Here is a 17,166-nt window from a genome sequence, read left to right as displayed (position 1 = left end):
TTTTGCAACTATTACAAAACTGGAAACAGTGTTAGTTTCCTTCAACTAGCCAGTGATTAAATCAAGTACAGCCATACCAGGGAATACTAGCCAGTGACACAAAAGGAATGAAATGCTGTTACACAAACTGGAAGCTCCAAAGAATTCTGCCCAATGTAAAACGTCCATCCAGGCTGGACCAGCACGGCTCTGTGGCTGTGTTTAAGGTCCTGTTTACTCTGCAGCACCACCCATGTATAAAAGCAAGGAAACAGAAAAATGGCAGAACACAATCTAAAATGCTGTACACTCTACAGCTTCATAGCTGTAGCACTCAAAAAAAAGACAAGATGGGAGGCTGGAAAAATTAGTAGTTGTTAAAAAAGTTAGCAGTTGTGAAGATGACAGAGGGATGGGGTGGGAGTAGACAGTGCTACTAAAGGAAGCACGGGATCTTTGTGGGGACGGCAGCGCTCGCTCTATAGCTTAGCTCCACATGTCGATGCTGTTATCACCATGGCAATAGCGCAGGTTGAGAAAAACTAGGTGAAGAGTATGTGGAATTTCCATTTCATTTCTTGCAAATGCATCTGCATCCACAATTATTTCAAAATAAAAAGCTTAATTAACAAAAAGCAGTTTAAGACTCTTGGGATATAAAAGGATTCTGGCATTTAATAAGCACTATAAAATCAGATGTTATGCATTGCATTAAAAATTAAAATTAATTTCAGATACCATTATTAAGTCAAATTTTGGTTATGGGTTGAATTGAAGAGATAGAAGGGGGTGGCACAAATTCCAATTTGATTTCCATGAGAAAAACGTTATAAAGGTATAGATAAATCTAGATGTCTGAAAAAAAAACCTGGGCTCTTAAATATTATTTGTTTGTTTGTTGGGGAACAAGAGATATAACTCAAGGTCTAGCATTTGCTTTATCACTTTATCACTGAGCTATACTCCCATTCATTTAAAGAACAAAAATTTTAAAATTTAGTGATAGATCTCTTTGAGTTCAATGCTAGTCTAAACTAAGTGGCCAGTTCCAGGTCACTTAGGGATTTGTAGCACAAAAATGTACAGGGGTAAAACGATTTTGACTGAAATTAATTTCTTTACTGTTGTCTTTAAAAGAACAGATGAGCCCTTACAAAACTATGGCACTGTGTGTCTTCCAGGAAGGCGGCTGACCTGCCATGGAGGGAAGCTGGAGATGCTGAGGATATTGTGGAGAAGAAACATTGGGGGGGGGACACAGGACAGGAAGTCTAAGGGCCAGAGCATCAGGAGTGGCACCCACTCTCTAGTGTTGACTTCCTCACCTGCCGACAATCCTAGTTTTTATCTTCTTCCCTGAAGTCTGAGTAAATTACAAAATCTCCAGGTCACAATTTTCTCTAAAACAGTCATAACATTTCCACTTGCCCATTGAACAGGCTATGTACAATAACAAATATCTCTGTAGCATGGGAATGTTTAAAAGAAATAGCACATGCAAGTCTGGTACATTGAAAACATTTGCATCTATGCCGGTGAGGAAATGCAGAAGGGAAGAGCATAGTTTTGAAGGCCACTGGACAAAGGGAACGATGATTTAAACAGCGGCAACACTCCCCTTCACTTTCCTCAGGTGTTTTCAGATGCTGCAGGAAAATTTTGAACTGCAAGGCAAAGGCTGGAGCAAACAGAGACAAACAACCCAAACCTCCCAAGACTGCAGACCCACAGGGATCTGGGCAGCAGCATCAGCAGAACTTGGAGAGATACGGACAGCATGGAAGTTAGCAAGGTGCTCTCGCAACTGCTTTCACCTAAGGGCAGCACTAATTCACTCTCGGCTGTATTTTAGTTACTCATTCAAGTCAGCCGGCCTCCACCTGAGTCTTGGTGCTCTAATTGCAAAACCACAACCCACAGCCATCCTCCTATCTAGCAGAGTCCACACTTTTACATGCAGTCAGCACTGTGCAAACCCTGGACTCAACAAGCATGCACATGTATAATCTATTGCTGTCAGTTTGATGGAGTACACTTAAGGTGCTCCAAAATGGAGTGTGACCTCCTGATATTTACTCGGCGTCAGCCCTGTAACTTACTGAACAACGGCTTCAATTCCTGGGATTTCCTTTCTTGATTTAGATGCTTTCTAATGGGGTAAGCAATGATAACTGAGATTACGTGAGTACGAAATTTTACCGATAATCTAAAAAACAGCATTCAAAGACATCAGGCAAGACAGTAAGTAAGAAACTTCCGGCTATGGCTGATCCCAGTTCGATGGGCACTTTTCTGTCTATCAATAGCTATTAGATTTTTAAAATGCTGTTTTGACTTTTACTTACCAGTATCCAGTCTTGACTTGATGTGTTGATACCTGGGGTTCTGTGGTATCCGTCTGGTCAGATACTACAAAAGAAGACAATTCATAAGGAAGGGGTTAATGTGAGGGCCATGGTGGGACAGAGGGACACATGCTGAAATTTCAGACTCTAATGACGAACAGGATCAACTGTTCTTTACAGAAAGGGCTCTGCAGTATGACATCTCCTCTGGTGAAGGCAGTTTTCTTGTTTCTAGCAAAACATTTCCACATTTTATCAAACTAATCTCAGAGTACTGTATGCTAAGGGGGAAAAAAACCTTAGGAAGGATATCTTCCAATGATGTAGCTATGCTGTTCTCTTTTTAATGTCATTCTTTTTATGATGGCTTCAGGTCTATCTCCTCTGGACACTCCCAGGTCTTGTCCCCAGCTCCCTACAGCGTGGCTGGCAGGATCCAGATGTTCCAGATGCTAGCAGGCCAGAGACCCTGTGGGGCTCCACAGCTGTCACTGCCATGGCATCTGCTCTGTGGCAGCTGAGGCTCATGTTGGACTCGGGGTGAGCTTGTGGTCGGCAGAGATGTCTATGTCAGAGTTGCTGTGTGTTGTGCTGTGTTCTGGTAGTTAACCCTTGGAATCCAAGTGCAGGTGATCCCCATATTAAATTCCCGAGGTGAATGCAGAGAGCCACTAAGGAAAGTTTATTCAGGATAAAAGCTTTCTTGCTCCGGCCTCTTTCTGGTCTCTACAGATGTGAAAAGCAGCTGCACCTCCCAACCTTCACCTCATGATGTGCTCCCGTGTTGCATTGGTAGGGACTGCCCCTCCTAATGTTGCCAGTTTGGGCAGATAACCGCCAAAAGGGCCTTTCCTCAACTCTTTGGCAAAACCTTTGTCCACTGTGAAGCTGCCTGAGGCAGAAAGAGGCCCTTTCCCCTTGGCCTGCAGGATACGGAGTCCCATCCCTTCCTCTACAACTCGATCTTTCCCCATAGTTTGGGATTTTTCTTGAAGACAGGGACAATGAGTTCCTCATGTTTGTGGGACCTAGTACTGCTAAGTCCATTTATTATTGCTACAGTCAATCAACGGTCATTTGTCTGAGGACCGAACCATAACCACCTGGTTCCTAAGGTTAGAATGTCCAACATTCAAAGACTGGGTCACTGGCCTTAGGAAACAGTGAGGGACAAGCATGCTGTTGGCAGGATGTGGAATAAATCCCATGCATTACAATGTCGTTTTTTACGGCCTACAAAACACAGAAATAGTCTAGGACACTTCTATGATGTATGTAATACCTGTTGGCAACATTTTGGATTTCTGAGCCCAAGGATTTGTAAAAACTGAGGGTAGTACCAGACAACTTGGTGGTAAAAATGTTTACTACCAACCTCAATGACCTGCATTCCATCCCTAGGGCCCACATGGTAGGAGGAGAGGATCAACTCCTATGGTCTTAACACTAACACTGTGGCATGCATACACACATCTGTGCACACACCCAATATAATTTTTAAAAACTAACGAAACAAATCTGGGGTACCTACAGAGAATTATCCAGTCTTAATTTTTAAAACTTTGCCAAGTACATAAAATCCTCACAACTTCCACTTGCTGTTTTATTTTTAAGGTATGTTTATTTTTTAATTAAATTAAATTTTCAATGAAATAACACATCATCTATCTGCTATTTTCTTTCAGAACTGAGGCTCAAGCCCAGAGCCTCTCATATGCTAGGCAACCATACTATACCACTACACTCCTAGCTCCACCATCTGCTATTTCAATTACCTAAAAGGTTAAAAAAGAAAAAAAAACCCTCAGGGTAAAAAGCCCAGTTCCTTCATGTTATTAAAAAGCCGATGACATTGTCTGTGTTTTTCATTTCACACCAGGCAAGTAAAACCTTTATTATGAACACTGAGCATTGGTCCTCTGCTAGTATTTGCAATCACTGAGCTGGCTTAGCCTCAAAAAAAAATGGTGGAAAATACATTTCCCGTTATAATCAGCAATGGCTTCTTAGAAGAGTAAGCCAGTGCGATGCCAGTTCCGACACCTTCCTCAGACAAGGATGGAGAAGATTCCTAAGAGAAAGAACCGCATACAAACATGGAGAGAGACTTAAGGCCAAGTTCCCAGAGGCAGACAGTATCATAAAAAATTAAACAGTAAGCTAGGTCCAGCAAAATCACACACACACACACACACACACACACACACACACACACACACACACACACACTGTTTCACTTATCTTAAGCTGAGGGACTTTTCCCCCCTAGTCTATATTTTTATCATTTCTATACCCTATTTCCTGTTTTTACTTTTGCTTTGTTTCCTAGCAAAGCTTCTTTTGAAAAATTCCAGGCTAGTCTCTGCTGAACCATGGAGATTTGTCCATCCCTCAGCCAAATAGCTGAGACGTGAGGGTGCCTCTGGGGACCAGGTGTGGCGGCGGAATGATGAGGGGAGGGAATGTGGACAGCTGCGGCTGCTGAGGCCTCCCCACCTCCGGTTTTCCCTTGCATGGACTAATGAGAAATCCATATGCTGCTGGAGAAGACGGCAGGTTTCTTTTCTGAGTTCTCCTTTCTGTTCAGTTTCTTAATCCCTTCTAGGACCTGGATTGACAGTAAACTCCCTGAGCTGCATTGCCAGCAGAATGCCCTAGGCTCTGAGGAAGAGCCCCACTTTCCTCCTGAAAACTCCTGCGTTGGGATGGCTGCTTCCTGACCTACTGACCAGCTGGTTTTGTTTCCATGACATACACAGGCTGGAACGGTGGGAAGCAAAAGCTCTGTGACAAGAAGCCATTGCAAGAGAGAGACTATTCATTCCTTCTACACAAAACTTACTGAGGTGCATTCACTCTGCAGACTTGATTACTAAATGCTAGAAGTAGGTTCCTATGTGGGCCCGACACAGAGGACTTTCCCATCACCTGGCCATCAGTTCTTGCTCCCTGTGGCTATACAGGTGTCAATGTGACAAGAAGAGGGAACAGGGGGATGGGACACATGAGACTAGCACCTTAACAAGGCCAAGTGATTCCTAGAGATTGCTGGCTGAGCTGAATCCTGAGAGCCACCACGGTTAGTCGAGTGAAAAGGGGTGTGTGGGCACAACAAGGCCGCAACAAGCAGAAAATCTCAGGGGAAACATGAAGACAAAGTGTAGGTGGCGTCTCAAGAGATCTGGTCATCGCTGGAAGGCTATGAGACAGCAAATGACACTGCGGAGGCAGGAAGGGCAGATCACAAAGGGTCTTCTATCTAACAAATCCCAAGGTCCTTGCAGCCTGTCAGTCAGTAGATTCCAACCAGGCCAATTTTGCCAGCTCTGTGCCCAGAGACATTTATCAAGGTCTGGAGACATTTTGGGTTGCTATAACTGAATAGTGGGGGGGGGGAGTGGGGGGGAGTGCAGCAGGCATTTCCCAGAAGAGGCAAGGGATACTGGATAACACTTGATGACATAAGAACCAGCCCAGATGTCAGCAGCATGGGACTTGAGAAGTCCAATGAAGAGGAGTCACTGAAGGGTTAGGGAGGAGTAACGAGATCTTATTTACACTTTGGAATGATCTATCTGCATAATACGGAGAATACTAGCATAGTCAAGAAAAGAGGCACAAAATCAGTTGAGAGACTTATGCTAAGGGGATGGGAAGCCTTGCAAAAGTGGCAACAGAGATAAGAAGAAGGAGAAGGAGAAGGAGAAGGAGGACAAGAAGGAGAAGGAGGAGAAGGAGAAGGAGAAGGAGAAGGAGAAGGAGAAGGAGAAGAAGAAGAAGAAGAAGAAGAAGAAGAAGAAGAAGAAGAAGAAGAAGAAGAAGAAGAAGAAGAAGAAGAAGAAGAAGAGAGTTTTAAGAAATCTCTGAAATGGGAGGCCAGGGTTGTAGCTCTGCCTAGTGCCCACCCCTCCATCAACATGGCTACTCATGAGCCACCATACAAAAGAGGGTAGTGGAAAAGATAGTGAAAGATGAGGCATACATGGAAAAACATTATGTATGAAGTGTGGGGCCATACTAAGTATGGGACACACTAAGTATGGAGACAGCTAGGATGAAAAAAACAATTTGGGATTATTCAGATTCAGGCAGCATATGAAGCCATGGGACTGACCAAAATCACTCTAGGAGCAGTGTCCACTAGGAAGAAATTTCCCAAACCTGACAGTCAGCAGCGAAGAGGCCTGGCTGAGATTCAGAAGAGGCCAGAAAGTGGATTATGAAAATTACAGAAGAAAAGAGTTACAGGAAGAAGGAAGTGGCCAAAATGGAACAAAGTTGTCAAATCCAAGAACAAGAGGTCAAGCAGGAACAGGCAAACAGGGTCCAGGTCAAGAACAGAATAGAAAAGTGAATCTGGATTCACTGTTGATGGGCTGGATGGAAGCGGCCATAGGAAAGTAACAAGGGCGGAAGCAAAAAACAACAGGTCAGATGTATGGGAGTGGTGGTAAGTAGACAGACAGTCTTTTTGATTTTCTCTCCAGATTTGCCAAGGAGAACTCTCTCCTCTCCCTCTTCCTCTCCACTGCCTCCTCTCTGTGGTGCTGTTTACATGGAGTTTTATTTTGGGGGGGGGAGGAAGGAGAGATTTAAGTATGTTACAGATGAATGGGCAGGGACCCAGAGCCCAGGTAGAAGGGGTAGCTTTTGATATAAATTTAAAATAAAGATAAAAGATCTATGGTCATAATAAAGCTCATCATGAGAGGGCAGGAAGTTGAGAAAGTTCATGTTTGTAGAATACTACAGGCTTTTGGGGAATAACCAACTATGTCAAAGACCCTTCAAGGAGCACTGCTAGAAGGGCCCTATCTTAGTCACCTTGCTGTGGCTGTGATAAACACCACAATGGAAAGCAACCCTGGGGGAAAGGGTTCATTTGGCCACACGTTGTGATTACAGTCCATCTTGGAAGGGGCTCCACCTTGCACATCCCTCAGTTTGTTACAAAACCGAGTGCTAACAAAGGAGCAGGAAGTGCGCCAAATACACTGAGGGTTAGGTGGGAGGTCTGTGAGTTCTAGGACAAGCTGGACAATTTTGTAAGAACCCAACTCAATACACACATAGAGGCGCGCGCGCGCGCGCGCACACACACACACGCACACACACATGCACGTGCGTGTGTGCACACACACACATACACACATGCAGGCGTGTGCACGCGCGCAAACACACACACACACAAAGGCCCATTCACATTCTGGTAACATAAGAGTAGCTCAACATTCAAGACTCTTAGAAGTCTGAAAAAAGATTGCTTAGACACTGGGTTGAAAAGACAGATTTCATGGAAGAATGGGTACTAGATAATAAGAGGGATGGAAAAAGTATTTCATGTGGAAATAAAATCTAATAGCAAAGCCTTTTTAAAGGTATGTTTGAGAAACAAACTGTTCTATTTGCTGAAGTTGAAAGTCAGCAGAATGGCAACTGCTACTTTTATTTAGTGAGCACGTCCTATGTTGTTTGGCATTTGACTAAGCATTTTACCCACTTGGTCTCATTTAATGATTAGCCATTGTGAATCTGAACTCCTGCCAGGGTTTTCACATAAGATCTCTGGTAAGTTTCCATGAATCTCATGAAGCTCTGTGAAAAATTCAGTGAGTGTACATTTTCTCTGCCAGGGTCCTAAGTCCCCACCAAATTTCCAAAGGAGTATGTACCCCCATAACCTTAGTAATCATCAGGATGCGGAATCCTGGGTCATAACACTGGGCCTGAAGAGTGAGGCTCCAAATGGAGAAGCCTGACTATAGATTAGAGTGAGGACTAGCCCTAGGCAACAGTGGAACACAGTAAAAATACTGAGATGTGAGTCACACAACCACAGTAGCATTTTACCAGCTCTCCACTTTACACACTGATAGACCAGCAAAGTAAGACACAGCTTTGTGAACATATGAATGTTGACAAGACAGATTAATGAGAAGTCCACAATGGATTTTACTGAAGAAAAATTACAACAAAACAAAACAAATGACCAGCAGCACCACATCCGAACCATAGGTGCTTTACTGATTTCCCATCTCTCAAAACAAGACTCACATGCTGTTTGGCACACTTCAATTTTTTTTTTAAAAGACACTGTCCATTTGGTTCAGAACTGCCCTACTTTTATGTTCACAAATGAGGGGGGTTGAATACTGATCTTGAGGTAATCTCACATTAAAATAGGTTTTTCAAAGAGAAACTTTTAAAAATGGGTGTTTTACTTGACCCAGCTATGTTAATATCAAACAGTCTTCTTGGCCCAAGACTCCTCGTACAGCAATACCTACTTTTCTCAGTAGCTACTACCCATGAGAGACTGTATTTTTCAAGATAGAGTCAAAATTTCCCATCCCATTAGATTATGGTTTTACAGTCTGCTGTCTGAGAGATGAGGCCTATGACTCTGGTGAGCCTGGGATATGACTTCTAAGGCTCGATGGTAAAAGACAGTACAGCTTGGGTCACTCGCTCTTAGAATTCAGCCACCAAGTGTGGGAAAGTCCAGGCCACATGGAATAGGACATCTGTACAGACAGACAGCGGTGGATATACATGTAAGTGGAGTTAAAAAAAACAACAACAACAACAACAAGAAACCTCTAGCTTCAGACTGTCTGCAAAATCGCATGAGCTTTCATGAGACAGCCATGCAGCAGAGCTAGGAGTCAGCAGAGACAATACAGAATGGCTCCTGTCAAGCCACTACATAAGGCATTATTCATAACAAATCAATGTATAACCGAGTAGCGCCCTACCCTTATTTCTTCTGCTAAGTTTCTTAGTGTAACAATGGCAAAAGTCTACCCTGTGTGTCTGAACTTTCCTCTGTCATCCACTGCAATGACTGTTTCTCTACCATGTGACTGTACTTCTCATGCCAGCTACCTAACAGCAAAAACTTACTTGCCAAATATAATGGATATTTTTCCTTAAACTTTCCTGATCCTTTTATAGCACACAATAGAATATATTTTTAAAAACCACACTTGTTTCTACTGCAATTGGCTTCAGTATTATCTCTTCCCCCTGATGTTCCATTGATACATGACTCATTCTTCTGTCAGCCCCCTAATTACTGTGTTTCTCAGGATCCCACCTCCTCAATCAATAGACTCTCTGTGAGTCAAAGACTTGACTTATTTCCTTTTATAGGCTTCTAATCTGCAAATGGTGGGATTTCACCATAACTTCTCATCTCAGCTTGAGACACAGACTCATTTATTCAGAAGTATTTGTTGGAACTGCGATGCCTGACAACAGCAGTGCATATGAGTTAAGGTCCCTGCCTTACATTCTTGCGAGCATGTCAGAAAAACAAGTAAATGAAATCATTGTAGATGATGATAAACTGGACCGGAGAACAGACTGAATGGATGCATCTAATTTCACTCCCTCCCAAAACCTCAGTAAGACTTCATTAAAAAGTACTTAAAGGACATAAACAATGCCAAATCCAGAGAAAGTGGGAGAAATGACAGCAATCACCCACAGAGAGTGGGTGACTGCGAAGGCAGACCCTAGGGATGAGTAATTAAGTGGCTGGCAGAGGAATAAGCCGTAAATCACTAGAGATCAACAAGTGAAAATGACTTGATAGACTTAGGACAGCTGAAGAATAAGGAGCGCCAGGGAAAGCCAGGTACAATCTTTAAAAGGCCAAAGCATCGGCTGCCTCAGGCTTTCCCACAATGGGACTAAGGGGAGTGGCTGAATAATGGCCACACACACACACACACACACACACACACACACACACACACACACACACACCGCACAAGGCGGTTCTCCCTGCCCACCTTGGTAAAGGTCACCATCGTAGCTCACCATCAGCAGGCCTCTTCTCAAGAAACAAACAAATCCCCCTCAATATCTCAGTCACCTTTTAAAACCTCCTACTCAGAAATGCAAATCGACACCTGATGATTAAAGAACCCTGGAAACTCCTTGTCTAATGGTATCAGTGTCCTTGTAAGAAGAGACTAATGGTATCAGTGTCCTCGTAAGAAGGGACTAATGGTATCAGTGTCCTCGTAAGAAGGGACTGCCAGTAGCTGGGGAGACAGCTCACCTGGTAATGGACTTGCCTGGCAAGCAGGGGGCCTTGAGCTCCAATCTCTAGCACTCACATACAAGGCTGGGCATGACGGTATGTGTCTGTGACCCAGTGGGGTAGACATGGGCAACAGGATGGGGACAGTGAGCAGATTCCTGGAGCTCACTGACCAGCCAGCAGGGCTTAACTCAAGAACTCCAGGTTCAGTGAGAGACCCTGTCTCAAAGGATACGCAGCAGAGGAAGACACTAAATGTTGAGTCTTGACCACACGCACACAGGAATGAACACTTACACATGAATATACACACCTACACACACAAATACGTTTTTTTGTTTCTGCTTTTTTGAGACAGGGTCTCTTCTATGTAGCCCTAACTGTCCTGGAACTCACTCTGTAGACCAGGCTGGCCTTGAACTCACAGAGATCCACCTGCCTCTGTCTCTCAAGTGCTGGGATCAAAGGCATGTGCCGCCACCACCCAGTGCACAAATAAACGTTTCTAAAAAGAGACATCAGTGAACTGGTTCTTTGCTGACATCTGTGAGGACATCATAAGAAGGTAGTTATCTCACCAGAAGGCAGGCCTCACCAGAAATGGAGTCAGTTGGCACCCAGAGCTTCAAGAAATATTGTTAAGTGGGGGGGGGGGGGAAGCAAGTCAAAACACCATATGTACAATACAACATTTATGTAAAATAAAATTACAATATAATCTCTCCTTGCCACCGACATAAATTTTTAAATAAAATATACAGAAGGTTTAGAAATGATAATTATGAAAAAATTATAGTGATAGTGATGTAGGAAAACTTCCTAAATTATTTATAAAAAGTAGAATAAAAATAAAATTCGATAGTAACAATTACAAACAGTAATAATGATGTAGACACATTACTCATAAAAAGTGTAGTGTCAAAGTAAAGGCATACAAAAACCCCAGGAATTTAAATCCTAATTATTATCTGTTATCAAAAAAACAATGTCTATGCAGTCACCAACAATGACAACAAAAGAGAAATAGAAGACTCGAGTGTGAGAGCAGGAAGTCCAATGGAGAGGTTCATACCTGTAATCCTAGCACTCACGAGGCTGAGGCAGGAGGATTACAGTCAGTTCAAGTCTGCCCAGGCTCCAGTGTAAGAGAGATCCTATCTTTTTTTGTTTGTTTGTTTGTTTCTTTGAGACAGGGTTTCTCTGTAGGAGAGACCCTATCTTAAGTAAAGAAGGGAGGGGGGAAGGAAGAAAAGAAAATGAAAAAACACAAAGATATTTTGCTGAAGAAGTTGTCTAGATGACAGATAATCACATAATCGAATGAAAAGACTGCCAGTTGTGTCCATTAGGGAGATACAAATTCAAAACCACAATGAGGGTTGGTGAGATGACTCACTACTAAGCCTGGCAACCCACATGGTGGGAGTAAGAACCAATGGCTACAAGTTGTCCTCTGACCTCTACACACACACCATAACACCTACATACACAAACACCGACACACAAATAAATGCTTTTTTTTATGTACCTATTCACAGCAGCTACACTAACATTGGCAGGATCAGATGTTAACAACATTTTGTAAAACCAAAAAATCTCATACTCTATTACCAGAAATAAAAAACAGTACAGCCTCTCTGGAAAATCCCATGGCACTTTCTATTAAAACTAAACATATGCTTATCATGCAACTCAGCCACTGTCCTCCTAGATACCTACCTATCTTACAGAAAAGAAAATTATACCCACACAAAAAGCTGTACCCAAATACTAGTATCTTTATTTCCAATAGTCCCAAACTGAAAGCAATCAGAATGTTTTACACTGATTGGATGAGTTAACAAGTAAACTAACTGTATATCCACACTATAGAAACTGGCCAGCACTAAGGAGTCAACTGCATCATCACCCTGGTATGTCTCAAGGACATTATCCTAAGTAGAAAAAAAAAAGTCACCTGAATAGGTCATATACTGGATGATTCTATTCATAGAGCACTCTTACAATGGCACCACTATAAAGATGAGAACTATTTGTGGTTGTCAGGGATGAGGGCAGTAAGAGAGGAAATGGCTATGATTGGAAGAGGCCATGACGGAGCTACTATGGTAATGACTGAAGCTCTACCTCTACACTTATGCAAATATGGTTTACACTAAATTACATATGTGAGAAGATGGCACAGAACTATGCACAGATTGCACAAGCTTTAATACTCTAGTTCTGATGTGCACTTGTGGAAAACTGAGAGAAATGTACACAGGTCTCTCTGAACTATTTTAGCACCTTTCTGCAAAGTTTTTAAAGGGACATCAGAGGGAAAAACAGCCCTTAAAAATTAAAATGAGGGGGTCTGAGAGATGACTCAGTCAGTAAAACGATGGCTGGGTAAGCATGGGGATCTGACTTCGCTTCTCAGGATGCCTGTGAAAAACCTGGGAAGGTACACCTGTAATTCCAGTGCTCAGGAGACAGAGACGGGTGGATGCCTGGGGTGTGCTGCCCAGCTAGTCTAGCTCAGTGCTGAGTCCCAAGCCAGGGAGAGATGCTGTCTCAAAACAAAACAAATAAACAAACAAAAATCTGAGAGAAGTGCCTGAGGTTGCTGACCTACACACACACAGCCCACCACATACCTACACACATATACAACCCCACCATATACCTACACACACACACACACACACACACACCATATACCTACACACACACACACACACACACACACACACACCATATACCTACACACACACACAACACCATATACCTACACACACACACAACCCACCATATACCTACACACATGAACACACACACAGCAGAGATTACAACCAAAATAAGAATTAGAAAATAAAGTTATATTTCTTAAAGCAGAAAGACAAAAATATAGACAGGAGATAAAAGTAGAAAACATCAGAACCAGTTACATGGGTCTAATATCAAACAAGGAATACAAGAAAGAGGGCGGAGGAAATGAAGCCAACAATAAAATAATTCAAGAAAAATTTACAAACTAGAAAGACACACGTTTCTGGTGTTTACCAAAGTCAGTGAAAACAGACCGCAACAAGGAATCTTGTGAATTGTCATAACACTGGGAACAAATTGAAGCTTCCTGAAAGGAAAAACACGTCACAAAGCAACAGGATGGCTTTGGATTTTTCTACAGAAACACTGGCTGCTGGGCCACTGCGCAATGTTTTCAAGAAGTTGACATTTTCCAACCAAGAATTCTACCCTCAGCCACACTCTCAGGCAAGAAAAAAAAAAGATTTTAAATGTAGATTAAAAACAAGTTTTAGATATGTCTTACATTTTAGGTACAAACAAATTTATGCATTCTTTCTCAAGAATTCCTAGAAACTGTCCTCCACTCAAGGACGACCGTAAGCACAGCAACTGTTTGTACCCTTGCTCCTCTAGTATACTCTTCCTCCTGGATCCCGATTTCATTGATGAGAACCAATGAGTGGTCCCAGCTGGTGACTGAAGTGGGCCATCTCAATGCCATCTCTCAAGGGTGGCCATGCCCCTTGGAGTGTTCTACACCTAATATTTCTCCTCAGTTCTGCCCCTCCTTCCCAGCCCCAGTTTAGACATACATTGACATTGTCACCTAGTCCGTCTGTCTGCTTACTGCCTTGGCCTTCCCAACTCCATCCTCCATGGTGTGACTGGAATTGTGTACAAGATGCAAATATGATCACACTACTAAAACTTCTTAAAAGTTTCTTGAGTTCTGACCAACAGGCAGTTGTCACCCTACCTCTCCTACCCCATCACAGGCATCTAATACTAATACTATTTTAGTTGACAGCACATCTTATTTATAGGACATGGTGCTGACATCTAATACTAATACTATTTTAGTTGACAGCACATCTTATTTATAGGACATGGTGCTGATATACACCCACCCTGTGGAATTACTAAATCAGATTAGTAAATATGGTCATCGCCTCACATCTTGTGATGAGACATTTGGAATTTTCTCTTAGCTGATCGGAATATACATTAATTTTAGCCATCCCACTGTAAAATTCACCTCAAAATTTTAGTTCTAACAAACTTGCTACCCTGTAACCAGAATCTGGGCATCTCTTTGTACCCCCCATCCCCAACTTCTGCCTACTTTCTTCTTCGGTGAGTTGGATTTTATATTCCAAATGTAAGTGGCACTGTGTAGTATTTACACATCACTATCAAGGTCAGGTGCCGGTGGCAACCGCCTTTAACACCAGCACTCAAGAGTCAGAGGCATGGATCTCTGTAAGTTTGAAGCCAACCTGGCCTACATAACAAGTTCCAGGCCAGCCAGGGCTACATGTGAGACCCTGTCTCAAAAAGAACAAAAGCATAAACTACAACATAGACATGACAAGTATGGCTCTCCAATGCACATGCTACAGTTTCCTCCAACACCAGGCACTCACCAAGAAACGAAAGTCCTACCAGTGGTGTTTGGTATGGAGGTGCAGAGGCCCCTCTCTCCTGCCTCGTCTGCATACGCTCCTACAGGGGCTTGTAGGAGTTCATTTCTCCTTAGCTTTGTTCATGCTGGCCTATCTCTTCACCTGACTAGTGGTTGGCCTTGATGTGTTGGCCCCCTCCCAGCTCCAGAACCTTCCTCGTTCTGTCAACTGAGTTCTATCTTTCCTCTTACATCTCACTCCACAAGCTCATTGGGCTCAACTCCAATTCACAAGTTTCGCTCACTAGACTCAAGTCACACAGGGTGGAGACTTGGTGGTTCTCCCTGTAGGCCTGGGGTACGTAAGAGTCAACTAACACAGGGTGCCGTTAAACTGCTACCAATGCAAAGGGGCACTGAAGGTGAACGGGATGGATGACGTCAGAGGTACAGCAGAAAGGGCCCCATTTTGCCCCCTGCTTGTATCCCAACCCTCAAAAGTGATGGGCGCCTTCATCTCCTTCCACGTTTCTGGGGCGTCTTTTATTTGTACTTTCTGGCAAGTGTCATTCCTAGGCTGTAGACTCTTTGAAGGCAGGGGCTGTGTCTTTATGTACTTGGCTCCTCCAACCCTCAAGCACTGGTGTCAGGTCAGCATTTGGGGGTGAGCACGCCCGTCACCTCCGGGCGCCTCCTGACGCAGAGCCTAGGCCTGCCCCGCCCCAGGCCCTGCGCTCGGCCCCCTCCTCACGCTGGCTCCTTCCCGCCTTCCAGGCGGCGGAAGTGGCCGGCTGCTCGTCCCTGCCCACGTGGCGCCTTTTCCGGTGCGCCCGCCCCCTCCGGCTCTCGGGTCCGGACCTGGCCCTCACCTCAGGGTTCCCAATGTGCCTCCGGGCAGACATATTTGCTCCAACCGACCAGGCTCGGGGTTCTAGCCTCACGTCTGGCTACTACTCTAGCCTCCTGCCCCCACAGCCCGCTCAGCCGCCTGCCTGCAAGCGCTCTCCCGATTGGCCTGGCTGTCCAGGCCAGCCAATAGAAGCTCCGTTTACTGCCTCGGCTGGGAGAGGGACAGCGAGAAGCCGCTCAATGGTTGCCAAGGGCAACGCGGGACGCCCACGAGCGAGCGCCGCTCTCGGTGCCCGGGCCTGTGGGCCAGCTCCGGCCTGAGCGCGGGAAGAAGGGAGCGAGCGAGCCGAGGAGGGGGAAGGGAAGGCTGCGCCTGCGCAGAACCGGGGAGAGGGGCCCGACCTCAGGCTGGAGGGAGAACACAAATTCAGCACCGATCGCCCCCACCCCTTCGTGCAGCCATTCTAACCACACATCGGGGTTACTTCTCCCACGACAGAGGACGTGATATGGGCTATGGTTCAGCTGCAACGAGAGTACATAATTTATTATTTTTCGGGTTAAAGTTATCATGCAAATTATGCAAAATAAGATGAGTAAACACAGTAATTACTGTTGCTTTAAAAGCTTTTAGTCTTGCTAAAGACCGGCAGCCTTAATTGCAAAGAGCACACACCGTTCAGTGGCTCATCATTCATTTAACAAGTATTTAATAAGCACCTTATGAGGAAAGCCGCAGTGCGTTATGTGGGGGAGGGGAGAGATGACTAAAATCCAATCCCGTTGCCATGGAAACCATTGTGACTCCTGCCACCAACCACCACCTGTTCTCATTCCAGATCTGAAAATTAAGTCCTAGCACCTTTACGAAACAATTACCCACACAGTTTGACTCGGCTCCTAAATGTCTCACCAAATCCATCAAAATTATTATTTCCTTTTACAGGGGTGGAACAGCACAGTAACCCTTTGTCCTTTGCTCTAAGTCGTTTTTCCAGGAATAGAGAAGGGCTGTGTTGGGTTGTTCATGCTGCCTAGCTGTGTAAATATACCATCTATGTGAACTACAGCCGGGTCTGTGCGTGAAACAATATAGTCTCCCATGCCCTGTCTTAGCTGCTGCAGGCAACGACGCCTAGGGCCACACCTTGGATCAAGTCATGCAGACGGGCTGGGCTTCCAGGGTCTTGGACGATCATCATAGCTCTGTAGAACTTTGTTTACTCTTTAGTGCCTGCCAAGTTCTCTCTTCACTTCCTTTACTGTCTCTAGTCCTTCGACCCTTCTCATATCCTCCCACCCTCCTCCTACTACAATAAAAGGTTGGGGACCATACTAAATTGGTAGGGAGTTGGTAGGGGGATATTTATTAGATCTTTGCATTAGGAAGCTGAAGCTTCTAGACACATATTTAGAATGTGTGCTTACCTGGGCAGCTTAGAGTTCGAATGGCTATAGGAATTATGGGTAGAAAATTGAGAAAGAAGCAGGTAACGTGGATAAAGGTCCTGACCGCCAAAATGGATGGCCCG

At 44.2% G+C, this 17,166-nt stretch overlaps 1 protein-coding gene across 2 annotated transcripts in view; it reads right to left on the bottom strand.

Annotated features, from left to right (window-relative positions):
* The window catches only part of Cep41 (centrosomal protein 41), a 41,275-nt gene extending 25,420 nt beyond the window's left edge, over window positions 1-15,855 (bottom strand). Inside the window, exons 1-2 of one of the 2 annotated variants that reach the window (XM_040728651.1) lie at window positions 15,655-15,855; window positions 2,325-2,388 (exon numbers count right to left, since the gene is read on the bottom strand). In XM_040728651.1, the coding sequence (XP_040584585.1) occupies window positions 2,325-2,388; window positions 15,655-15,687 (97 nt within the window). In that variant the 5' untranslated portion in view covers window positions 15,688-15,855. Of the gene's footprint in view, window positions 1-2,324; window positions 2,389-14,807; window positions 14,835-15,654 lie in introns of those variants that run through there. The other variant, XM_040728652.1, reaches the window with a different exon arrangement.
* Window positions 15,856-17,166: the final 1,311 nt, after the last annotated feature.

The sequence above is a fragment of the Mesocricetus auratus genome, unplaced genomic scaffold (assembly GCF_017639785.1).
Source record: "Mesocricetus auratus isolate SY011 unplaced genomic scaffold, BCM_Maur_2.0 Super-Scaffold_100019, whole genome shotgun sequence".
NCBI classification, from domain to species: Eukaryota; Metazoa; Chordata; class Mammalia; order Rodentia; family Cricetidae; genus Mesocricetus; species Mesocricetus auratus.
This window is presented reverse-complemented; position numbering and strand designations above follow the sequence as displayed.